General features: G+C 35.9%; 1 protein-coding gene across 3 annotated transcripts in view; it reads right to left on the reverse strand.

The window, feature by feature from the left end:
• Positions 1-23,834: 23,834 nt before the first annotated feature.
• FUT8 (fucosyltransferase 8) overlaps positions 23,835-27,667 on the reverse strand; it is an 80,679-nt gene continuing 76,846 nt past the window's right edge. For all 3 annotated transcript variants that reach the window (XM_009277482.1, XM_009277480.1, XM_009277481.1), the window contains exon 9: positions 23,835-24,789. In XM_009277482.1, the coding sequence (XP_009275757.1) occupies positions 24,472-24,789 (318 nt within the window). In that variant the 3' untranslated portion in view covers positions 23,835-24,471. The remainder of the gene's footprint in view (positions 24,790-27,667) is intronic.

The raw sequence follows: 27,667 nt of genomic DNA on the forward strand, positions 1-27,667 counted from the left end.
ATCTCAAAAATGGCACGTTAACAGGTATCCAAGAAAAACTAAAATCAGAAGATTAAAAAAGCTTTCTTCTCATATCAATCTGATGCATGAAGCATCCCCATTCTCAAGCTTAGGGCTGGAAAAGAGTCTGTCCATACAGCTGAAAAACACTGCTGGGACTGTCCTATATACACAGACTGACAGAAGAACTGTATTTAACCAGCATTTTAGCTCCCATGCAAGCATAACGTGCCTAATCTTATGTATTATCTTTGATTACAAGATACTAAGCCAAGAAAAGTAAATTATATTTATTTTTACTTAGAGGTATTTACCTGGAGAGGTTTATCTTCATTTCACATCAGAAGCAACCTTGCAAGCATCTTTGACACTTTAACTGGGATATGCAACAGAAAAATCCCTATTATTATCCCAAACAAAACAGTTGAAAGGACATCCAAAAAAAGAACTTAAGTGAAAACCTGGCTTTACTCAACGTATTCCTGTTGATATTAATGAAGCCAGGATTTCACCCATTGATACATCAGAAAATATAGTATCTGCATATGACTGTGCCCAGGATTATCTTGTTTGTTATATGAGAGAATATAAAAGGGAATAACATGAGATCTTGTGGACAGAATAAGGGATTTTCAGGTATAAATTAAAAATCCTGTAGAATTTAACCAGTCTATTTTCATTTAACATTTGTAGGTCTCTGATATCCTCAAGTGGAAGACACAAAGAAACACAGAGCATAATACTGTTTACACAGTGTATATATTTGTTGATTATGTATTATGCATGATATTGTTATGATATACGCTAATCAATAAATTGGATTAAATTTTAATCCAGTGAGGATGACCAAAGGGCAGAATATTAAGTGGATCCTATTAAAAATGTTCTTTCTTCAAAATCTGTGGATTATATTAGAATTGCTGGGAATTTTTCTATTTGTCATTTATTCCTTCCAGAGAAAGTGAGCCTGGGCATTCTTACCATATCACTAGTACTCTGCTGCAACAATTACACTGACTTGATGGGTTTGAACAGTACAAAAAGAAATTATCCTAAACTGGGTTTCATTTGAAATACACACGTCATTGCAGTATCAGCAGCAGTTTATAACACTAATGTTAGGGAGGCTACCTAACAGTTGTTTATTTTTAAACAATCTCACATATTCAATTATTATGCCCTCTTAGGCCAGTGCTCATGCCAAGCATTTTTGCATAGAAATATATACACATAGAGCTGTACCTTTGATTTCATTTAGAAAGTAAATATAATATGTTTTAAATTAGCAGGGTTTTTTTGTTTGGGTTTGTTTTTTTACATGAAGAGTACCAATGGATTACTTTTCGGACCAGAACAGACTTAGAAAATATAATCATGTGACAGTGTTATCTAGAATCATGTACAGGCAGAACCTATGGAACTTTTATAGCACATAAATACATGTTGAGCTACTGAGCTACTATAGTCCATGTCTTTATTCCTCTCGAAGTTCAAACCACAGCTCTATGCAGCCCTGGCAATGCATATACTTGTGTTCTGACAAATTTATAGATCTTCTTCACAGAGACTCTGCAAATGAACCTCAAAAATGACATGTACACCCTCCTCTCTTCCAGCTGAAAACTATACACACAGCTTTGTTCCATGACACGCTAATATCCAAATCCTAGGACTATTCCAGAATGTGTAAGTCAGTTGTAACAAATGACATGATGATCCTCAGAGGCAGACAGTTAATCATCAACAGCTCTGTATTAATACCAGCATATTAGTAAACACTAAAGAATAAAACTCTGAAACAACAGGCCCTTGCTATTGCTGAGGATAAAACAAATTCCAATATAAAATGTATGACTAAAAACCCACTTAAGGAGCTGTGCAAATACTTCGGCCATTAGTGTACACTGCATTCTTTGCTTCTGCAGCCCCTCTCTTGTCCACTTTCTTTCCTATATAGCTTAGTGTTGCTTCAGTTACGCCTGACCAAGCTGCAGAGACAGCATAGTAGACACAGCTAAAATAAGCATAGCTGCATATCAGTGTATGCAAGTGCTAATTGCATGTCTGATTTACTAGCCGTACACATTTCTTGCTTTACGTTACTAACTGTATCAGGAAGTGTTTTCATTCCGTTTACCTACTTGCAATTTTGACCTCTATCATGTCATACCTTCTATATATTTCAGAATAAACGCGAAAAACATAGTCCCCAGAAAAGGAGAAAGGTGTGCATCATAGGTATTTATGCAGTTTGTGATTTTGTTTCTCACCAAAGTGCACTCCAAATGATGACCTAATCAGTGTCATCAAAGCATACATTTTTTATAACTTGCTGTTATTTACATTATACATCATGAATTATTAACAAAATAAGGAAAAAAAAAATTGTCCTCTCAAACATTGTCCATTTTTAGGGCTGTATTTCCTCCAAAGTTCACGATAGAGACTGAAGGCTGAATAAGACAATGTTGTGATACAGTTTCAGGTCATTGTCATAAATGCTTTAGCATTCACATTCTGAGCTGCAAAATAGAAAGAAAAAAGAATTTATGCATCAATTATTCAACCTTCACAGCATCTGTGTCAAAATTAGAGGTACATGTAAATTTGCCTTAATTAGTGCAAACAGCATATTACACCAAGCCTCTCCATATGTATGCTTTCTCTGCTTAGATTCCATCAGGTGTTTCGCAGGTATCTTTCATTACTGGTAGGTCCAAGTAAGATCAAGTAAGTAAATATGGGAATCCTGACTTCCAAATCCACTGCTTTGCTTGCATTCTCTGTTTCATAAACACTAATATCAACAACTGAACTTGAAGATTAAAGTGCCAGACACCATCACACACTGGTCTTACCCAGTGACCACACCTACCTCCTGAGGATTCTCCAGCCTTACCAGTCACGGTCTCAGTCTTCTATGCTTTGTAGCTGTGGGTTATTAGGAAAAAAAAAAATTTGACTGTGCTCCTGCAAGTATTTCATTGAACACATTTTTAAATAAATAGCATAAAAGTGTTATCATATACATGTCTGTGTTTAATTTTTCTGTAAATTTCTATAATTTCTAACTACCTGCACTTATTATTTATATTCATTAAAAATTTAAGATCCTGATATTTATTTTAGCTAATGTCTGAGTACTTGCAAATGTTTATAATAATAATTTACCCTATTATCACATCCCTTTTTCTTTAAATGCTCACTGACTGCTTTTATCTTAATTCTCATTATGTCCTTTCCTTGCCTCCAACTTTTTCCATAAACCCAACAGGTTTCCCTTAGCCCACCTACCTCTTCCTACCTTTTCACACTACTTTGTGAAAATATTCTGCACAGTTCTAAAACTGAAAAAGTAGCATATAAGTTATACAGAATGATATCCCTACCAGCTCAGGTCACTACATCTCTAGACTATTTCCTTTTGGAAAGGAGTAAACCTTCCAACTGAACAGTGACTATTTTTCCTAGAAAAATATTATGCTTATTATTCTATTATTTTCCTCATTGCTGTCTCTTCCTTTAGAATTGGTATTTTAAACACAGAGTAATATTCCATTTACATTATTGCCCCATCTTTACGTTAAATGTCGTATTAAAAAGAAAACATTACAAAAAAAGTTCCTCATCAAGCTTTAACCTTTTCCCTCATGTAAAAATCTCATGTATTAAATGATGTGCAACTCATATAACAATAACGTGCTCATGTAATTAACAACTGTATTACAATACAGAGATTCAAGGTGAAAGAATAAAATTCACATGAGCAACCACAAAGGTAGTATAATGACTGAGAACATGACTTCAGAATCAAAATAATGTTTGCTTTTGAACAAAGGTTTTCATACTAGAATGGGAGATGGGATAGTGTGTCCTGTGCTTGGTCTGGTAGAACAGAAGGAATTATATAGAACTTTTTCTCCCCTCCTCTTTTACCCTTTAAGAAGCCTCAGGAAAAATGGATGTATTGTTGGGTCATGTGATCAATCGTGAATCAATCACACTTTGCTTTCAGCATCATTCCCTTCTCCTGTAGGTGCTCCTGCAGGTCCTGAATGTTCCCAATACACATTGTTCCATCACAGCAGCAGCATGGACTTTCAGGCTTAATATTCAGTCATTTTTGGCAGCCTACAAAAATCTCTTTCAGAAATGCAAATGAAAGAAGGTAAATAGTAAATTGTAACATTTTATAATTCAGTGAGAATGTAAAAAGATTTACAAAAGAACTTGCCTCTAGCTGCAGGTCTTTGACCCTGACAAACTTCAAAGGTTGGTGAAAACAATAAGGTATTAAAGCTCTGAGGAAAAAAACCCCAACATATTACAAAACTCTTACAAAATGGAAAATGTTAGGCAATCTAAAGAGAGGGTTCACTATCAGCTCTCCTAATAATGATTCCACAATTCTTATTTTGTTTCTTTCATAACTAAATTAGGAGTCCAGTGTTCATTTTTACTTTCTGGTTAATAAGGTCTATTCTTCCCTAGCAGTTAAAAAAATTGAAAGTCCTTTAGAGGCCTTATCAGAATATGTACGTTTTCAGCTCCTAGCATATGCTTACAGTACAGACAGAAAGAACTCAGGCTTTTCGATCCAACAGTTAAACATGCATCTGGTGTAATAAAAATGCTTTTTGTCATTATAACTGCCCAACAAAATTGTGTTACTTTATACTTATCGATGGGGTTTATTTGAGGTTTCTTTGAACGAGCTAAAAGCTTTCCAAAGCATTGATATATTTTTGTTGCATGGGTACACAGTTCCCAAAACCCTGAAGGCAAACTTCTAGATGTTCTTACAATGGTAAAAAAAATTTTAAAAAGCCTATACTCAATGAGCTCTATGAACACACATGGATATCACACAAAGCCTTTTCCATTTCCCTTCAGTAACCTCACAAATGCCATTATCACCATTTATTAATACGTTGTTACTTTAGTTATCATCATGCAGAATGATAGAAAATATCATTCTGCATTTTCTACTTATACTTCCTGGCAATTGTTCTGGCTCCTATTACGGGAAAAAACAAGTATATTTGAAGTTTTTCAAATTAAATCCCAAGTCGTATGTTTAAGTGAAAATGACTTAAACACGAAAATGCATGCTAGAGAGCTCGCTCTTTCTTTTGTATGATCAGTTTAAGTTTTAGCTGAAAGCAGACAGGGAGAAGACAGTTAGTGCTGGAACATTTACTCTGACTAAAATAGCAAGGTGAGTGCATATGTTAATACCATTGAAGAAGCAAAATTTGTGAAATGGAACAAAAGAAGCAGCTCTATGAGTCTATGTAAAAGCTCTAGCTTTAGATAATGATTTAAGAGCTTAGAATTTCTGGCTCAGGGAAGCAAAAAAATATGCTACAAGAAATGTCAGAACTGCTTAAATGTCTTCTCTCAGATACATTATGTTTAGTACACAAGGAAATTTAGGGCAATACTCTTGTGGTCAGGAGTATCAGAAGCATAAAAACCACTGCAGATCCACAGAGTAAGAAAGATAGTCAGCTGCATCATTCAGCTAAACTCAGAAGCAACCTAATGTGGAACTATATACAGTTAACGTGTCATCAGGCTACACAAATTATCAAACCGATCTGGCTATATACAATTTTTTTGGTTGCCTGATGTCTTTCCATAACCATGGATAGAGACAATAATTTTTACTATCTGACTGTTTTTCAGGATTATACTGGGGACTGCATTATCCAAGTCTTCATCAGTGACAATTTCTTCTAGGCTGGCTGGCATCAAAAGGAGATTTAACAGCAAGGTAAACCTCCTAAGTGACCTTTTTTGAAACACAAGGGCTTACAAGGAGCTGCTATGCTTACAGAGCAGGAACAAGCCACCACAAACATTGTTCTCAACAACTGTCCTATGATGATTCAGCAACCTTTCCAGCCTGTTTTTGAAGGTCTTCCGGATTCTTAAGATCTTTCTTATACCTGCACAGGCAGGCCTCAATGTGTGTCTCTTGGTTAAGGAAGATACTCTTTCTGCTTTAAAAAAAATCTGTGCTAATTTTTTCCCTTCATACTCAAACCACTGAGTAGGTTGTTTTCCTTAAGTTTAACTTATAGTTTTACCTTCAGTTTTATTTATGAAAAGTCACTAAGTAAAAAAATAGTCCTTTCCTCTAATTGCCAGTGTATAATCAGCTTCACGTACCAGTCTCAATTATTAAAGTAATATCTTAACATTTTTTACTATTATCAGTTTTGCAGAGCCAATTCAACTTTAAGAGAAAAATCCTACTCTCTATTGACCTGTAAACATCATTGGAACATTTAAAAACCCTTTTCAAATTATGCTACTTGAGGTGTCACTAACATCAACAGAGTTAGCACATAGCTATAAAGCAAGTTTTCAAAAAATACAGCGTTGCACAGGGTAATTCAGGGTAGCATTTTGGTTACCAAATCCTTCTTACTGAAACTAATTCATCAGACAGAAGCAACTGTAATTCTTACCTCCAAAATGGTTTCATCATTTATTCACAAATTGATCCAACTTAACATGGCACACGTTGGAAAATGAACTTGGAATTCTGCATTGATATTTCTAAATATAAGATGACAAAGGCCACAGTATTTAGATCAGTAGACAGAATCACAGAGTAGCTGAGGGTGGAAGGGACCTCTCAAGATCGTCTAGTCCAATCCCTTTGCTCAAAGCAGTGTCAACTGGAGCACGTTGCTCACAACCGTGTCCAGACAGGTTATTAATATCTCCAAAGATGGAGACTCCACAACCTCTCTGGGAAATCTGTTCCAGTGTTTGACCACTCTCACAGTAAACAAGCTGCTTCTTACGTTCAAATGCAATTTCCTGTGTTCCACTTTCTGTCCGTTGTCTCTTGTCCTATCACTGGACACCACTGAGAGGGGTCTCCTTTTGTCTGCTCCATCACCTATTTATACACATTGACAAGCTCCCCCCTGAGTCTTCTCCAGGATGAACAATCCCAGCTCATTCAGCATGGCAGATTTTTCAATCCCTTAGTCATCTTTGTGGCCCTCCCTGGACTCGCTCCACGTCCATATTTTTCTTGCACTGGTGAGCCCAGAACTGAGCACAGCACTCCACATGTAGCCTCACCAGTGCTGAGTAGAGGGGAATAATCACTTTTCTTGACCTGCTGAGAATGCTTTTCCTAATGCAGCTCAGGATGCTGTTGACGTTTGTTGCTGCATGAGCTGACTCATATTCAGCTTGTCGTCCACCAGGAACCCCTAGTCCTTCTCTGCCAAGCTCTCTCCCAGCCAGTTGGTCCCCAGCCCTACTCTGGTGCATGGGGTTGTTCCTCCCCAGGTGCAGGACTTGGCACTTCCCTTTGTTGAACTCCATGAGATTCCTGTCAGCCGATTTCTCCAGCCTATCAAGGTGCCTTTGAATAGCAGCACAACCATCTGGTATGTCAGCCCCTCCTCTCAGTTTTGTGTCACTTGCAAACTTGAGGGTGCACCATCAGCCAAGTCATCAATGAAGATGCTAAACAGTACTGGTCCTAGTATCGGCCCTTGGGTACACCACCAGTGACTGGCCTCCAGCTGGACTTCATGCTGCTAATAAAAAACCTTTGAGCCCAGCAGTCCAGCTAATTTTCAGTCCACCCCACTGTCCACTTCTCTAGTCATAACTTACTTCATAAGTTTGTCTAGAGGATGCAATTTGGAGACTGTGTCAAAAGCCTTACTAAGATCAAGATAAACAACATTCACAGCTCTCCTCTCATCTACTGAGCCAGTCAACCTTTCACAGAAGGCTGTCAGGTTTGCCGAGCACGACATTCCTTTCATAAATGCATGCCAACTACTCCAAATCACCTTCTGTCTTTAATATGTTTAGAAATGGTTTCCCTCATCATTTGCTCCATGGCTTCCCAGGGACTGATGTAAGGCTGACCAGTTTGTAGCTCCCAAGATCCTCTTTCTTGCCTTTCTTGAAAATAAGAATGACATTTGCTTTCTTCTAGTCCTTAGGAACCTCCCCCAAACACAATGACCATTCAAAAACAATTAAGAGTGATCTTGCAATGACATCAGCCAACTCCATCAGCACTTGTTGAGTCAGGTCTACTCACGGACTCGTGTATGCCCAGTTTGTTTAAATCTTCCCCAACTCTCCACCAAGGGTAAGCCTTCCTTGCCCCAAACTTTCCCACTGGTTTCAGAGGCCAGTGAGAGAGACCAGTCCCAGAGAACACATTTCCATTTTAAATTCAAGAAGGTATGACTTTGTTGATCCTGTCAAAGATGACTGAAGATACCAGTACTCACAGTAGCTGTTTGAATTAACCTTGAATGGGGATTTTGCTAATCCCATCTTATTTATGCCAGATTCATCTGAATGATGAATACAATGATCAGAAACTCAAACACAGTCTCAGTGAACCTTCTGAAATATGTTCATTGCAATACCATTTGAGTGGATAATAATAAAGGAAAATTGATCAGCGCTTTTGTTTCTTCTGGACTGAGGAGATTATGATCAGGAATTAAACCCTCAGTGTTTAATAGTGCAGAGAGCATTATCACGCTCAAATTATGTTACCTCCGTGGGCTCCCCACTTATGCTGTGGAGAGGAGTATCACTAAAAGAAGAATCTTGTCCTTGTCAGGAAAGTAATATAGCAGTATTTTGCAGGAAAGTTGTATGGCTTAAATAAAAATTAAGTAAGTATTTACAAAATAAAGAGTGTGTCAGAATTCAGATCCCTTCTGTACTGGCAAAGTGGAAAATAGCCTTTGTCTCAAAAAAAAAAAAAAAAAGAAAAAGATTCCTTCTATAGGGATTTCTGTTCTGCAGCAGAAATTGTTTTCATGTTCTCAGAATAAGCATAATTAATGTTATTCAAATAGCGAGCATCCGAGCAATTAGAACCAGGGATAATGGAGCATGCTGAAAAGTTTTGTCTTACAAGGGATCCACCATCAAGGCATAACAGGTCAAAAATGACAGGTAGCAAACAAAAAGAAAACATTTTATTCTATCAAGCCTTATCCTTGGAGGAGTCACAGGAGAATGAAGTACAAACATGGAGAAATATTCTACTCAATCCAAAATAAAACATCCATTAAATAGCCTCAACTCCTCCCTTAGAATTTATTTTCTAGAGAGACAGTTGTCACAAGTAAACAGACTTGAGAAACTTTCCAGTTTTCTGACAGAACATTGACTTATGATCTCTTCACAGGACACAATGCTGCTTGCCAAGTTCATCCGCTAAGATGTCGTTTTTCTTTCCAGGGGAAAAAAGCAAACAAAAACCTCCTCCATGGTTATGATATGTTAATTAACCTATTATTTCTAGAATATAATAGCTGTCCAGCAGAAAAGGCTAAAATTGTGAACTGATTTCAATAAGGTTCCCCATTCCAGATGATAAGTATCTTTAATTAGCATTTAAGCACTATTTGGTAGCCATATTTGGATGGTCCAAACAGCTTTCATTAGGTTTGACAGCCATTGGGAGTTTGAAAAACAAAAAGTGTCTTACATTAATCTTAGTCTTCAAGACATATTCTCAAAAGAGCAACTAGCAGGCTCTTGAATGCAGAGTCAGCTTAACGGTAATTTTTTTTCAAGTGCATCTACAATTAGGGCTTCAGTGTTGTGTAGGTATGTTTAATCTAGGGTTAAACTGAATGAAGGTTTAATTAGGCTATGATCAGTTTCACTTTACTATGGTCAGATTGCTGCTGTTACCCTCACTGGTGTATTAAAACTATCTGAAGTATGTCTGTCTATATTCCACTGGAGTACAGGCAGCAGACCATTGAGATATGGACATACATGATGATCAGGACTTTTCCTACAGCTTTACCATCTTCCAGCACTTATGGACTAAGGCAAAATTAAAGCAAAACTCAATTAATTTATAATTACCCAGCAATAATGATTATGTTTTCTTTTTCTCTGAACATCTGTCACGAAATGTTTTCATCCTCACTGAACATTAGTCAAACACCTGTTTCTCTGAGCTGTGATGTTGTGGGGAAACATTCTCCAACAGGGGTTTAATATGTGCTGAAATGGGAATGAGTATCTGTGCCTTTAATTAACATGGAAAAATGTAATAATACAAAAAAACAGCTAACACCTCTTGGAAGCTGAAACGTAAATGTTAGTTCTCTTTCAAACTAAATGAGATGAGCCACTTGAAGCCATTTCAAAATAAGGATCAAGAACCAATGACAAGCTTTTTTTATCTGAAAGAAAGTGAGCTGTCATTAATCTTCAGGTTTCAGAATTCTTCCTCCTCTTTTTTTCTTTGACACGTTTCATTTTCTATAAAATCAGGATACAAATATATCAGAGTAGTTTAAATGCCTTCTGCTTTTTTCTGGCCATTATTTGAGATGTGCAATTCAGTCTAGATTTCCTATTCTCATTTCTAATATGTAAATGCTACCTCTTTTTTACAAGAAATTGTCAATTATTTGGATTGAAAATAGATTAAATGTACATGACTAAACTTAGAAAATAGTAATATTTTGTTTAATGAAAAACTTATAAAACTATTAATGTCAATAAATGGCGACACAGTATGAACTCGCACGAGTTTCTTATGTTTCACATATTCTAAGGCTTGTATTACACACTGGCAGGTTGGAAGCTGAGAGTTAGTCCTGCCATTGCTCTAATCTAAATGATGTCAGGGCAAAGGCAAACAGAGATCATCACCTGATAACAATTTTATTAGTAACACTTAGGTCAATTAGTATTAGCCTCTGTTCAGAATACCTATGCTCAAATTAGGCTCATTTCCCAGCTGTTATAGCCTTATCAGTGCCAATTTCTATAGACCAACATGGTTCCTGAAAATAAGAAATAAAGAGAATCACAGTATGCATAAATGATAATGCAGTTGAAAAAATGATACTGGAAAAGTGGTGAATCAATCTGAATATGAGAGACTGTGATAAATTCAGTAAAGAAATTAACAAGCTGCAATAGATGGTTAATACTCTACCTACAGGAACAGCTCAGCATATAGAGAGGTTATACATACTTCATGTCATAAATCATGATTTATTTTAGACATTTTATTCACTAAAAATTAACAGCTTGCTTCAGCCACATTTACTCTCAGTCACAAGAGTGCTATGCACACTGTCTTTGTGCTTAAAGGTAGGGATGGTTAAGTGACTGACCCCTCTGTCTCCCTCCTGTTCCTTTATCCCCTTTCTTCACTTGAGTGAGTCTGCTTAATGCTGTGTTTTTATTGTAGACCTCTTGATAATACATGCAAAACCCAAGGCCCTCATTAAACATATTGCTAGATTTCAACTACCATTTCAGATGCCATATTGTCTAAGCCTAGTTTTTCATCAAAAGACTATAATTCTAGCATCATGTATGCACAGGCTACTGATATAACCATACAGAAAACAAATATCTGGGATTTCTTCTCTAACCACAAGAATATATAGATCTGTGCTGGATGTGAGGGTTTTATTGTACAACAAAGCAAACTGCTAGCTGAGTTGCATTTAGTACATCTCCCCCAAACTTGGATAAAGATCAAACTAATTTTTACCTCCAAGCAGTTAAATTCTCAGAGAGAGAACTGTCTGAGTCTCACTAATATGCATTATTTAATCCTGCTAAGCCAGAGAATGAATTCTGTGACTTCTCTCAGCAATATGACTACATTGCAATAATAGCTACAGCTAATATCTAGCTGATACTGATGTAGACTAGATTCTGCAGTAGTGCTAGAATCACTGCAACAACTAAGCTACAACTAAAGCTACAACTAAAGCTACAACTAAGCTACAACTAAATCTAAGCAACAACTGAAGCTAAACTTCATATCTAGTCCAAAATCTTGAGACCCGCAGTTCAGGTCTCCTTAGGACCTCATGATAGCATTATTTCTAATTTCATGAAGAAGGAAAACTAATATTGTTTTCAAGAAAATAATTGAGCAGGCTCCAAGTTCTGGCAAGATCAAAATATAAAGCTATAGGGATCTTGGAACCAAAAGGATCATGGCTAAATGGTAACAAACATCCATCATTTACAGTGCCATCTCCACATCTAGAGTGGTCACCTATGTTTGTGAATATCTGGACAATAAGGGAACAAATCCTAAAACAAGTGACTTAAGGTTTATCATAAAAGCATTGTCTGCTCTAACAACATTATCTCAAAATAAAAAGCCCCAAAATAAAAGACAGAATTATACATATACACACATTCTAGAACATGGATAAACAATCCTAAGTCAGTGATGGCTAAAGAAGAAAAATGTCACTATGAATTTGGGAACTATGTATTTGGGGAATAGCACTGCTAGTTATTCCATCTCTTTACCAACACTGTGAGGGAAAGAACTGACAGAGGACTGGTCTGCTCTTCTTGCCCTAAACCCTCAAAACTCGCAACCATAAGAGCTATTACAGTCCAAGAGTGTAGCGGCTGAGAACTAAAACATCCATGACACTGATCACATACTGAAGAGTAGAATAAATATGTAAGACAACTATTGAGAGAAGAGCAGATGCACAACTCTCGCAATATTAAACTCTTAATAATTAAAAAATACATACCCATATGGCAGCTTATGTTTTCCAGATGTATTGCTGCTGTGTGCATTCCACTGGGGCTGGGCATGCATTCCTTCACCTAAGGTTAGAGAATTGAGACCCTTCAGTTCATAAGTACACTTCAGCCATTTATACACAGTGTAAAGGAAACATTCTACTCTCATTTCTTTTCCATTACAGACTTGATAAGGTATAAAGAAATCTGAAGCAAAGGGGAAAGTTGGAAAAAAAAGTGGAATACATATGGGACCAGCATGTTAGAAAGGTAAATCTATTAGAGGCAATTAACTTTTCTCATTCTTCATGTGTTTATTCCTATTCAACTGTCATTTTCTCCCAAACAATAAATGAATGAGGTAAGAAATCAGTCCTTTTTCAGTACTGATGGAAGGAATGATTAGCTAGAAAACATACCCAGAACAATACTTGTTCAAAACGCTTTGCAAATGTCTATAGGAGTCTATGTTATTTTCTTGTACTTGCCAATGAGCAAAGCTGGTGAAAATTTTTGGACATGCTGTGATTACACTGAGCATTGGTGTCTTTGACCATTCACAGCATTGCACTCTACCAGATGTCTAGTTTGAAAACTTCTGGTGCAAACTAGAGAATTTGTCAGTCTCTCAGAAGAGACAAATTTTGAATAACTTAATTCAAAACCAAGTAAAGATTAGGGCCATTATGACAACTGAGCTGTGTATATTTATCAGTATTTTTGGGAGCTTTGGTTATGATTTAATGGAAGCCTTGTAATGATGAAACACAGAGTGTATGTGCATGTGTGTCAGGGGGTTCTGATACCAAAACTCTCAAAAGTCTGTTCTAGCTGTTTCAGTCTTAAAAAACGTACATATTACAAAAAGATGAAGAAAGGCAAGACATGTATGAAGCACATGGCAAAGGTAAAATTTTAGAAATTTCATTAAAAGCTATAAAGACAAAGGATACTGCCTTTTAAAGGACAGAAGACTAAATCCTGGGAGTGGCCCAAAGCTTGCAAAGAAAACTACAGCCATTATCATCAGTAGCTGCAATTAAAAAAATAAAAAAATCTTTATTTCCATATCTAAGTTTTCTTTGATTTTTTTCCTGGTATTCAGATTAACCTTTTATTGAGCATAGCCTGCATAGGTCAGAAATGCATACAAAAGCAATCTTACTAGGTACAGTTGAAAAAGGTTAGAAAGTGAAACTAATACTTTGTCGTCAGTCAAAAAAATCACCATTTTTTGCCAGAAAACTGGCAACTGCGAACTAAGTTTGTCTTGTCTATGTAGAAATCACCAGTATAAAGTGCTTTACCTGATTTTTTTGAGAAGTCTTAGAAGCAAGAGAATTGTAAGGAATGCATCCATCGGCACACCAGACTTTGGAATCAAAAAGGCGTCCTCAGGAAAACACACATTCCAAGCATCTTTGAAAAAAGGCTTGTTTCTTTTCATTGAAACAGATATGTAGCTAAATGATACTACTGCTGAAAATAAGGATCACTTATCTAGGGAATTTCCATTTGTGATTCCTGGAAAAAAGTTTTCTGCAATTGCAAGCATGCTAGAGATACTTAACTTCAGTATTGACACGGTAATCTGATGATGCACGCATGCATCAATTCCAGAGCACTAATAATAATGTATACAGAAGGAAAAAACATTTGGAAATTTGGAAAACTCATTTGCTTATGTAGCATTCTGTTGTTATATTGTTGTATATAAATGCAATCTTGACAAATGTTAGGAATTCTGAAAAAGCATAAGATCAGAGTAACATAAAATTAATAGATCCTCATACAAATAGTAATAACGAGAAAACATGGGTACGGTATACTGTTTTGATGCACACTTTGAAAACTAAATCTTCCCTAGATGGAAAGTTTTAAGACTCCAGAGCAGAGACTTTTCTCTGAACTATATATAAGCCTTTTTATCTAATAACTTATTCTTTTCTTAATTTAAGTGATTTGGGGAGTTTCCCCAAAGCAATTCGTTTGGCTGCTGGGTGAGACTCAACTATACTTTGAATCTGTCTGCAATAGTAAAATGTAGTTTACATTCTTTATTATTCAGTCATTGAGCGTGTGCCATGATAAACAAGTGACAGACCTCAAACCAAAACAATATGGAAGCCTGTTGTTAGTCATAGCTACTGTTCTTTAATAAAAACATCCCAGTTAAAATGGACAATGATTTCACAAATCATTTGTTAGCCATACTGCTGTGCAGTAAACAGTGATACACTTTGCACATCCTGTAACTGAAATTAAAATGATTAACTAACATGACATATCAACGTACTGCCTTATGCATAGACAGCTGTTCCTACTCTTTCCAGATGGATATACTTAAAAGTTCTATCATTCATGTTATATACCACCCACTAGTGGTTATCTGAAAACCTCAAGATGCAAAAATATTAAATGCTATAACAGAACATCAAGGTCATTTTGTATTAAAAATGTCTTGAGATAAAATTTCATATAGTTGTTCTGACAGGCAGTCTGTACATCGAAGAGTCTGTCCAGTTCAGCAGATGTTAATCAATGCTGATTCCTCACAGATGAGCAGCAACTTAGATGAGCTAGTTAAACCAACAGGGGAAAACCAGGAAAAAAAAATATTATAATCCTGTGTATTTCTTACTCTGGCATTCAGAGAAATCTTTCATGCAGTTCTACTTTTAGGAATTTAATGGGGTTTCTATTTTTTATTATGTTTGTACTAGGTCTAAACGATCTACTGCTTTTGGAAAAGCTTTACTCCTCCTAGAAACCTTTTTATCTGTTATTTATTGTTTCAGGATTAAGAAGTCTGAACAATAACAAAATAAATTTTTTGCTTCTGAGAACTTAAAATTCAAAAATGTGATATATGAAAGATAGAATTAGATTTTAAAAAGCAATGTGTTGATAATTTAAGTGCATTTAATTTATGTTTTCATTTTTTGTACATGCACAGGTTTTTTAGATATCTGAATGAACAGAGAGGAAGACCATTCTATGAATAAGACAGAGACAGGGAGGAAATCAGTTGGAAACAAAGAAATTAAGTTGGCACCACTGGTAGAGAAGTTGCTGGAGAAGAAATTGCATAAATGAAGAGATTAATGGACATTGTTGTGCCTTGTACTAGCAGCATGCTTAGAAAACTCATTTACAACTGCCTTTCAAGCACAGACAACACTACTGCCCTGTACCTCTGCAACCGCCAGATAACTTCTAAAACAAAATAAAGCTGGATAAAACAGACTTAGGCAAAAGAGTGGTAATGTTGGTAGGAAAAAGCGTATCACATACAATTAGCCCAAACTAGTTTTTGTGGACTCCATACGTCTACTGTCAGGGGGGTCATCACTCTTTCTCAGACAGCAATAAGAGCCAGAAATACTTGTAGAGGCTTAAAGCTTACTTTCAGCACCAAATTGTTGGCTACAGCCAACAGTAGTAAGCTACTTGCCACAGAAAAGAAGTTAAAATCTACCTTGTAGGTCAGCAAGGCAATTACAGGTATCTCGGAAATAAAACATCAGAATCAAATCAGCAAAGAATGGTATTATCTTCTTTTTTTTCAACCATTGTGTATGGCTTTACCAAAAGGAAATGCTTCAAGGGAAACTTTGAGGAGAGACCAACATCAGCTAAACACTGCACTGAGAAAATCCAGACCATTTTACTACAGAGGTAGTACAGCAGAGCACCTGCATTAACAGGATGCACCTTATTAGAAACGAAGAGCATGTTCTGGAACCAATATCCATGTGTTGATAATTTACATCCAGCATGAAGTCATGACAAAATAATGTATGTGTTAAGTGAATCCTGAAGGGGCAGCCAAGGAAGAGAAGAAGAAAAGACCTCCAGTCAACCACATCGGCAGATAAAGCAAAGACTGGAACGCCTTCATGTCAAGCCAACCATTACCAAGGTCGCATCCTCATCTTCTAGAGGTTTCTTCAGGCTCTTCAACAGATTTCATCCCTTCCTATTAGATACATAACTGGCTATGGTGTATGCATCTGTCTCTCCACAGGATATTCCTGCAACGTGTTATCTTGAGAATGAAGGGAGCTCTAGCATGAGTAAGCTCTAGCCAGTTCAACAAAAAGTGACAAAAGCCTATTATTCCAATGGTTCTTACACTTACTCTCCTACATTCAATTTTAAAAGCACAGAAATGAAGGATAAACATTCATGTTTACTTCCAAAACTCTCATTGACTAATATATACCAACCCAATCAGCAGTGGCATAGATATGAACCTGTTTCAATTCACTTTGAAATAGATTTAGCATACACGTGGTAAGTTACTAAGTCCCAAGAGAAGGAATGAGAGCAAAGTACACAAGGTAATTTCTTAAATCACTGTGCTGTTTCAGAACCAAACATATAAATATACTACCAATAACAAAGGTCATCAGCATGTAGGAAGGAACTAAGAATACTTCCTGAATCCGACTTCTGATATTTGGGCTTGGGTTTTGGGGTTTTTTTAATAATTTCTTTTCACACGCACATGATGGCAAATAAGCAATATATGTAACTAAACAAAATATTAACGCAACAGAAATAAAAGCAAACACTACAAAATCGTATTGGATTTAGCATTATAGATTAAATGCTTAACCCATTTTAAGACTACAATTATTGTTCATATTACTGTACTGTCTAGGGATCCTACTGAATGACAAGAATCCCACTGTGACAGGAGTGGTGGAAACACACAAAAAAAGGAGACTCCTGGATCACAGATCCTATCATCTAAACATCAGACAAAAGGACTGAGCGACACTCTCAGAAAGATGAGAACATGAGCGAATATGAATCAGTGTAATAAAGAGCAGTCATAACACATCAGCAGCCCTAAAGAAATACATTTTGAGCAGGCAGATACATCCTAACTATCATTTTTTAATATTTAGAAGACATTTTCTCCATTGTATATAAACAAAAGAAAAAAAAAGCAAATGAATCCATCAATCCTAAATCTATTATGTGAAGGTTCATTAGTGCTAGCCTCTGTATAATCTCTGGTGATGCACAGGTTAAAAAAATGGTCAAGCCAGATTCGTCTACCTTTGCTGAATAATTGAAGTTTAGTCATAAGCAAAAATCATCTTAAGAAACGTTAGTGCACAAAGAACTCCATCTGAGGCAAGGAGAAACACTGTCAGTTTAATCCCACAAATCTGAACTTACTCTTTGTGTATAGAATTTTATTCTCAAGTGAAAACAAATAAAATTTTATAATTACAAAGTGACCACAGATTTAAAATTATAAACTCATCACAGTTCATTCTCCACCAATAAGCTGAAGTAGGGAAGCAAACTAGTCCCATCAACTAGTCAATTGCTTTCCAGCATCTTGGTTGGACATAACGGATGCCCAATTCCTTCTCATTCACAAAGAAGGAAGTAGGATGTCCTTTTTTTTGGTCTCCTTCCATTCTTCCAGGTTGCTACTCTGTGGAAAGATATCAGCAAACATACTCGGCTTCTTTAAGAGACAGATCTTTTGTAGACAGCCAAATTGGACAGCAATCTCTACATTCAGTGGATTCTCACAGCTGAGATGTAATATTCTTGTGGCTCTACTTGTAGTGGAGTAATTGAGAATTGTGCAGCTGTATTATACAAAAAAACTTGCCAAAGAAAGAGAGCAGGAACACTAAAACTAAGCTAAAATAAAGGATTCTAAGACTGAAGAGAACAAAATGACCTGTCTCTTATGGTCCTGTAAAGAGACTGTATTCAGACTGTGTCTCTATCGCTTGCATATTAAGCTGCAGGCATTAGTGTATAGTAAGTGCTAGACAAAAATGGATTGGGAATGCTATGAGAACACATCTTTCATCTGGTCAAGAAACTTGCCATGGTGTGAGCTGTAAATCTTATTAGATAAGAAACTTCTATGCCTTGTAAGCCTCCTAAACACTTACTAGGCACATCTGATTATGGCGTTTTCTCTCTGAATCCTTGACTATACCAGTTAGGGAAAATACAAAAATGCATTTTGTAATAAAAATAACCTTCAAGAAATACAATTTCACATGTTATTATGAAAAATCAAATACAGACACTTGCTGTCCCTTGGATTCCTGGTCAAGTAATGACCACTAGCCACTAGGCAAGGAAATCAAAACACACTAAGCAGAAGGGTTTGAAGAAGGTTCATACAACCATGGTACATCAGGCTCAGATGCAAGTAGGCAGCGGGGCTAATGGAGGAGCATAAAAATGTCGTAGTCTTCAGGAAACGTTACTCTAGATGATTCTATTAAAATGTTGTGACTGGAGGATGTCATTAAGACAATAAGAGGAAATGGGATGAGGTCCGATATACTTGTTGAAGAAACTGTAGGATAGTTCATAAATATACTGAAACAAATATACTAAAACAAAAACAAAATCTTGAGTCTGTATAAAGTGGAAAAATCATGCAAAATTGAAAGTAAAACCAGTACATGTATGTGTCAGCAGTTATATAACATGTACAGTATAGTCCAGTGGAGATAGATCCTTCCCTCAACAGTGTCTCCTTAGGAGTCAGCCTAAGGGTGTGAAGTTAATTTTGAGCAACGGTAAAGACGTTTTGGTGTAAATAATTGACATGCCTTTGCATTAATCCAAACTTGCTTGAATTGCAGTGGCAATAGGATTCTGCTGACAAGTAAGTTGAGTCAAAGGAAATAAGTATACAAAATAAAGGAAGGTTCCACTGAATAGCAAACATCATCAGCATTGTTAGGTATTTGTACATGGCACCAAAAGGGGTAAAGACCAGCAAACACACCAGTGGAAGGGATTCTCAGATGCCTGTAGTAATGCTGGAAGACCTCTACCTTATGTACTTTGATTCTGAAATAGTCTTGTACACAGTGAATGCAACCAGTGACACAGGCAAACAGACTAGCAATTTTTTTTGTAGGCTTGGACATTTTATACTATCCTCTTATTTGTATCACGCAGTGCCACAATTCATGCTTTTTAGAAATGAACAGGATACTATGAAGTCTAACCCAACCTGTTTGCGGTTAATATTTATGCATAACTTACTTTGCTTCACTCTCGCTCCCTATAAGCTTGCAGGTACATACAGGGGACCTTGACAAAAGTCTGTAGACTACAATTAGAATTCTAGTAGTGCCTTAGGGAAATGGAATTTTTGTGAGTTTTAAATGCAATTTTAATTCAACATGATAAGTAAACCAAACAAAGTTTGTGGCCTTTGACAGCCTGCTCCCAAGCCATCCAAATATGAATGAAACTGTAATTAGTAACAACCAATGATCAGAATATAACCAGTATGATGTTTATACACAATTAGGACTGGTATTAGGCAAAATCAAAAGAGGGGTTGCAAATTTTAAGTATTTCTGGCAAAGAGCAGAATGATTTTGCTGGCAGAGGTCCTTAACCCATCATTGAAAGGTTTATTTGTGGCTTTATAAACTTAAATTAAAAGTACATCGTGTCTTCTTATTAAGACTCTCTCCTTCCCACCTCCCAAACAAGCAAATTATTTTTACCTGGATTCTTCAGACACTTGAGAGATTACATTGCAAAGAAAATTATGACCTGGAAAAACAAAAGTTCAATTCAGAGTTTTGAAAAAGTCCCAAATGGTAGGTGCTATTCCACTGGCATGAAGGAAAACCTTCGTCCCCTTATCAAGAATTTGTAATGAAAACTTTCTATTTTATATTCTATTATGTTCCTAGTTCCCACCTCCCAAACAAGCAAATTATTTTTACCTGGATTCTTCAGACACTTGAGAGATTACATTGCAAAGAAAATTATGACCTGGAAAAACAAAAGTTCAATTCACTGTTTTGAAAAAGTCCCAAATGGTAGGTGCTATTCCACTGGCATGAAGGAAAACCTTCGTCCCCTTATCAAGAATTTGTAATGAAAACTTTCTATTTTATATTCTATTATGTTCCTAGCTCAGAAGATAAGACCCTTATTTTATAATTGCATACCAAAGAAACATAAAACCCATTATGGAGGAACTTTCAGCTTGTGAATACGTCTCCGTAAGAAAGGTATCATCAGTTCTCTTTTCTGAAAAATTGGTAAAGGAGAGAAATCTTTCTGGTAATTGCAAGTTTCCTTAAAATTCAGTGGTAGAAGGGGTAGACACAAGACTTATCTGAAGGTACATATTTAAAAATTTTGAAGTAAAATTTCTTTTTACTTCATGAAAGTAAAGTTCATCCTTCATGAACAAATCCATAATACTCTGCAGTTCACAGGGACAGGAATGTTGGTAGAGGAGGCTTGGGAATCCCATGTATCTGACTGTAGGCTGGACTGAAAATCAAGGACAGAACTCAGGTTGGTGTAATTGCAGTGGTAGCAGCAAACTGCTGCTGATGACCCCAGTCTCCAGATGCACCAATGTCACAGAAGACTAGTTAATGGAACTACTCAGAATAAATTTCTTAGCCAAGCTGGGAAGAAGCAAGTAGAATATTCAGTTTCCAGAGACTACATTTACCTGGCAAGTAAGTTATTACAGAGTACGTGACGATGATAATGTAAAATAGCAAAGGAGGAAAGAGTACTGTTCATATTCTTTTTTATGAACACAACACGCACACACACACGCGCGCATGCACAAATGCTTCTTAAAGAGGAAAAATTTAATTAAACATTAGCTTTTTTAAGAGAGTATGAGGGCTGTCTTTGTTTTACGGATGTCAGACTTGGTGGTTTGGTATGAGGCAAAAATTACATGACCGGATTGTTGCAGAGCTACAAGGTGAACGGAAGAAACAAGATGTATGCTTTCTTGGTTGCAAGCATTCTGGCTAGTATCTTAATGAGTTCACAACTTCCAAAAGATTCAGCTTTCTTTCAGGTATTTAAGACAAATTTTTATTTCCTGTTATTTCACTTTTCTGTGAGCTACAATAAAAATTTGGGGGTCTCATTTTCATTTACTCATTGATCTTTCCATACTACCTGGACTCCACCGTAACTGAGAATAAAGTCTCTAATATTCATTTTGTTTAAGATAAAACAAATTCAGTTTTAATGTCCCAAGCTCCCAGGATTCCAAGACATAACTAACTGGTAGTCTTAAAGGAAACAAATCTCTAGAAACAGATGCATCTAGTAAGCAGCCTATTGCTAGGTTTCTTCCTCTGGGAAGTACTGCATTATAAGCACTAGAGGATCATATGGCCCAGGGGAATAAGGTCATAGCATCTACATTAGTACATTTCTTAATTATTAACAATAATTTTATAATTTCATACCATTTCATGATCATTTTCTCAAAGATGATGAGCTAATTATTCATTAGGTACTTAGAATATGTAAGGAGGCACATGAACCTTGCCAATATTTTGTCAGATATAGTCTGTTGAGGAATTGCCACATTAGATAGATGTGTCTTCTATAACATCAGTGTTTTCAGTTCTTTTGTTACTACATCAGAAGATCTGCTCTTGCCTTTGGGCTCATCTTAGATGTTCTGTTATTTATCTTCTTTAGTGATATTTTCAATTGAGTTACTTGACTATGGAGGAATTTTCATATGTTAATACATTTATGAATACTATTTCTGCATCACACACTAAGAAATGAGCTGGAAATGATGAGCTCTGAAGCTGTAAGTAAAAAGCTTCAAAAATAGAACATTTTCAAAATTCCAAAATAGATAATGTAGTATTTGTGAAGAAATAATTAAATTCGTTTTTCCAAAGATAAAATGCATTGGTCTAATCGTTGAGGAAGAAATGTTTGTGGGTTTGGATTTTTTTCTTCTTCAAGTTGAAAAGGAAAGTAGCAATAGCTTTATATGTACAATTCAAATTTAAGTAAAAAAAAAAAGTTATAATTTAGCCTACATTTGTGCCTCTGAAATACCACAAGTTTGGCTAAATTAGTAGAAAATTTATCAGAATCACTTAGACAGGAAACTAACATCGAACAGCTTCCTTAGTAGTTCCAAAATACAGAAACACCAGTTAACTCTAGCCATCTTTAGTTCACAAAAATTCATCATCTTTAGCATTTCTTGGCCACTCTTACTCATTTGCCTTTATCCTTCAATCCGTCTTTAAATCCCATTTGGTATCTATGCTCATTTTTACTGCTATGTCTATTTAATACTACTAACAGGAAATTTATCTTTTTTTTCCACAGCAGTTTTCAACTTTGATTTTGTTATTCTTTTTCAAGACACAAAATTATTTTTCAGTTGAGGAACACGTAACTGGAAGGAATCTACAGGATCAGTCCTGCAAGTAATGTCAGAGAGAACTACTTTGTTAATTCCTTTACATACCAATCAAGTTCCATCTTACTCACCACTATTTCAATTGGAAGCCTGTTGCTGAACTTCACACCGCCAGAGATTTCCTTTTACTTTTCAGCCTAAAATTTATTCATGGTCAAACACATGCATTCGTTATGTCAACACTGTCCTCGGTCTATTCAGAAGTATAATTAAATATCCTTTTAACTTTTGCTTTGTTAAGGTCAACCAGCCATGCTTTTTTAATCTTTACTCATAGCATTTTCTCAGTGTCTGAATAGTAAACATTTTCTGCACTTCCAGTATTCCAGATTGGATTGCACTAGAACCTGTACAATGCTATTAATATTCTTTCTATTTGGAAGTAATCTCTTGATATCTCATACTTTTTATATATATATACAACCCCCAAATCTACAAATGCATTTGTAAAATTGTTTTGTAAATTATCTCTTTTCTTAATAGAGAGCAGACTAGCAACAGATTTCAAAACACTAAGAATTACTAACAATTTTATGTTATGCATAAAAAGTCATCCTTGTGTATATTTTCTTGGAACCTACTATTTTTGGGGTAATTTGTTAGATTTTTTCAGAGTACTCCAGATTGACGGGTTCTATAAATGGGATAACCTGAAGTATTTTACTTAAAAGCAACTATATTCAATGCCAAAATGATAGATGGCCATCTATAATACCCTAAGAAAAATATTTTCAGAAGAGAAACACAGAAGGTAAAAGAAACAGTGCTAGAGAGTAAATGTAAGAAATTGAGCCACTGAAGTCATCCTGCTGAAACCCACTGTCCGCAGAACTGAGAAACACTGTGCCACTAGCAGTTCTTGTACTACATAATGAGTGTTTAAAAATTCAATGAAACTCCAGCTACTTTTTCCTTTGTGGGTTTTGTGGTTTGTTTTGTTCTGTTTTTAATCAAAGGCAATATCCAGAAACATTATCAGTACTAAGGAATCTGTTCATTATTTTACAAAAGTTCCTAACAGACAGTGACTATTTTATTGTTGGATGTATCCTTTATTTTATTAATGATGAGAAGTAATCAATGGAATGCTAAAAATAAACTTGTAAAGAAATCTAGTCTGAAATCTGAGTCTGTTGTTTGAAGCAAGTTCAGTGGTCACGGTAACACCAGTTGAAGATTGACTCTTGCCCATTGTGAAATAGGCATGGCTCTTCTAAAAAGGTCACAAATTTTTCAAATATAGGCACCATGTTTTAAATTTTGCACATACAAAATATGTTCATGTCACTCAAATTACACAATGTGGCAGTGTTATAAGTCTGAACATTACTGTCATTTAATGGCAGAGAAAAGAGCCCAAAGCTCACATAAGACTAATGACTGGGACAAATCCTGGGAAGAGACAAAAAGTATAAAACAACAGTTTTCCTGTTTTATATGGTTTTGTGTGTGCATGTGTGAGAGTGCATATAACAAAAAAATGTTTAAGAGTAAGTTCAGACAATAGCCCATCCATTTGTTCTCAGCTTCTTATCCAGTTTCATTGCTAAAGGCTTTGATTTTAACTGCATGTTAAAATGCAAATTCAAATCCCATATAAACTATTAGTTAGTGCGTTGACTGGTTCAAACCAATCAAAATTGAGAATTACTGCCAAATGTCTTCCTTTTAATCTACTTGTCAGCCTCCGGGTATGTAGGATACTTGACTGTCTCAATTTTCTCCTTAACTTTATAGGACGGGTACAGGCCTGTTCTTCCTAATTTCCTATTGATGCCTTTTGAATAACCATCCCAGTGGTTTCCAGCTACTCCAATTACATCTCCAGGTTCCATAGGAATTTCATCAGCAGTTCGTGGATGATGAGCATAAATAGCAATCTGGTTGTGGGCATTCTGTCCCCCAAAGTAGTAGATATCATCCAAAGAATGGAAATATGCTGAAGCATCTGGATGCAATGTCTGCATAATTTCATAGGCAACTCGACAAACCTTAAAAACAAAACCAGAAGAGAAGTCATAAATATTGTGTGTGCCTGCAATATAGCACAGAAGTCAGCAACCAATGTGTAACAATTAAATTTCACAAGAGGATCCAGTTTTGGAATGTCCAGGTCAAAAAAAAACCCCAAAAAACACCCAAACCCAAAAAACCTACATAGTTACTAACAAGAAGCATACAATTTTGCAGCATTTTAATTAGTACTCTGGTGATCAGATTTGGTAAATAAATAGATAAATAATTACAACAGTCTACTTTTCAGTAAAAATTGAAAACACCTATATGAACACTAGCCATCCTGCTTTTTAAAAATGAATGATATGTAGCCAATCGACTGTACAAGCAAATTCGTCTTCCTTTTCTACTAATAAAAACTGTATTTTACTTCCCTTTGAACCTTTAGAACTTACATTTTCAAAATTTATTCTGCAATAATGAGGCTTTACATTTACTTTTCTAAAGGAAGCTCCAATATTCACAATCAAGCGGTTCCAGAAGTCCAAGGCTTTAAAATGCTGTTAATATTAGAACAGTGCTAGAATTGAGACTGTTGGCAACTTGGAAGACAGCTAAGTGGAACTGAATTCCAGCAAGACAATAATGATGCTGGTGACGAGAAAGATGCGTTTTGAAGTGTCATTGTATCACATTTTATGAAGGGAATTTTCTTCAGACTGAAAACAGGTCCCCAGATCAGAATCGTGTTGTATCTCTCAGAGCTGCCAGATACACAAAAGGCTGCCACTATATTAAACAAAGCTCTTTTCAACAATTGGCTAGAAAGCTCTTCTCTGTCAGGTGTCTGATTTGGCCACTGTGACCTTTCTGACTTCTAATCTACATTACTGTATCCTTCTCTGATTTTGTGTAAGCTTGATCAAGCTTGATAAACTAACAATACAGCAGACCTTCAATATGAAGAAGCATTTGAGCTTTTTCATAATTTTCAGTCTATGTAAATATAGTAAAACTTGATTTTACTTTTCTTTTCTTCCTCTGAAGATATGGTGAATAGAACTTTGATCAGTCAAACTAGACATATTTGTACTTTCCTAGCTTCTTTGAGAGAGGCATTTGCTTTAAAAATGTAATAGATTTCCTTCCTGCATACCTCACATAAAACATACAACGCCTCCTCTCAGCAATTGTTTCCTTTGTAGCGCCAAACCTGGGTAGCTAAACTGTAAGCTGTTGAGGGCAGTAGGCAAAGAATCCACATGCAGAATTACAGTTAAAGCCAGCCTCTCATTTTTTATTCATAGATTCACTTATTTTGCAGCCTGTATACTTACAAGTACAATGCAAAATACAAAGACTAGTAAGTCCTGGAAGGAAATGAGATTATGAAGAAAAATACATCAGGCAGAAGGAGCTACAATTTCATCTAAATGAATACTGAAGAGACAAAAAAGCTCTCTGTTTTAATATGCAATCTTAATTCTGCTACTGTGTTATGATTTGTGTAACTATCATGTGGCTTTTCTATACAGCTCAATTAATGCGATGTTGCTGAAATACAGTGCCAAGGTAGGTTGTTTCCCTTGACTCCACATCACTTGATGGGCCTAATTTCTTTGACAACAGTATTTTAATGAAATATCTATTCTTCAGCTTATATGAGTATTCATTTAGTTTTGGTAGCATAAGTAAGAATTAATATAGGGGTCTTCCTAAAGCACCTGATTCTATTGACATATAGTGTAATTTTCTCTTAATACCTCTGTAATGAGGTTTTGACTCTTTTTGGCAAGGAAAAGAAAATGGAAAAAAGTCAGCATACAATTGATTGATGTGAAAGTCCAAAAAAAAAAAAATCACACTGGAAATAAATTAGACTGCATTCTTATCCTTACTCTCTCTTCATACAGATTGGACAAAAGATGGTCATTAACAGCCTGATTCTGCTTAACTTCAATGCCAAAGTAACTACCAAACTGTTTATTTCATTGATGAAAGGACAGGTATAGTAGTTCCAATGTTAAAGATCAGAGGATCAAGTTTTTTAAAGCCTCATAAAAGAGAAATCCTTCTGAACAGTGGGAAAACTTGCAACCGACCTTAGAAAAGCCCAATATATGAATATACTGTAGAGATCCACATTATTGCATGACCAGCAAAACTGGTGCTATATGGCTTTTGAGGAGTTTGAATTATTAAAGCACAAGAAATTGCCCACAATAAATTAAGCAGATGGTTGGACCAAATTCATAGTCCCAGCTATTGAGAGTAACAGTCTAATACAGGATTTCCTAGACTTTAGTAGAATTTTCTGCAACTCTGGAAAACATCATCCTGCAAACATGTCTGTTGTCAAATGCAGGGAGATGCAGAATGAGACTGAGCTCAAAGACACCATGCACCTCAAAGGTACCCTCAAAGGGGGTTCTACCAGATGACCTCCAGAGGTCCCCATCAACCTGTATCACCTTAACTATGTCAATGTATTTTAACATATATTCTTCTTTTGAAATTACTCCAACACTTACAATTCAATTACAATATATTCTGTCCAAGCCATTTGTACCTATATGTGAACGTTTCTTCTATGTTTATACCCAGTGTTTTATTTAAAGCAAACATTTACCACTTTTAACACAGCTATCTGAATATAGTAATAGCAGAAAGTTTTTATCCAAGACCATCTAATTATTCCTTCAGAATACAAACTGTCTCTACACCAATGCATGTGTGGCATTTAAGACATCCAGCCCTAGGTCTTGGCTGATGATCACCTCTTTCACTGTGATATGCATTCAGTGGACATACTTTAGCTGAATCAAACATTTTTACAAAAGTGGATGACTCCTCAACAAGCTTTTCTTAGTGAGGATTTTTACTTTGTATTCATGTCTTGGTCTGAAGTAACAT

This window comes from Aptenodytes forsteri, unplaced genomic scaffold (genome assembly GCF_000699145.1).
Source record: "Aptenodytes forsteri isolate BGI_AS27 unplaced genomic scaffold, ASM69914v1 Scaffold146, whole genome shotgun sequence".
NCBI lineage: Eukaryota > Metazoa > Chordata > Aves > Sphenisciformes > Spheniscidae > Aptenodytes > Aptenodytes forsteri.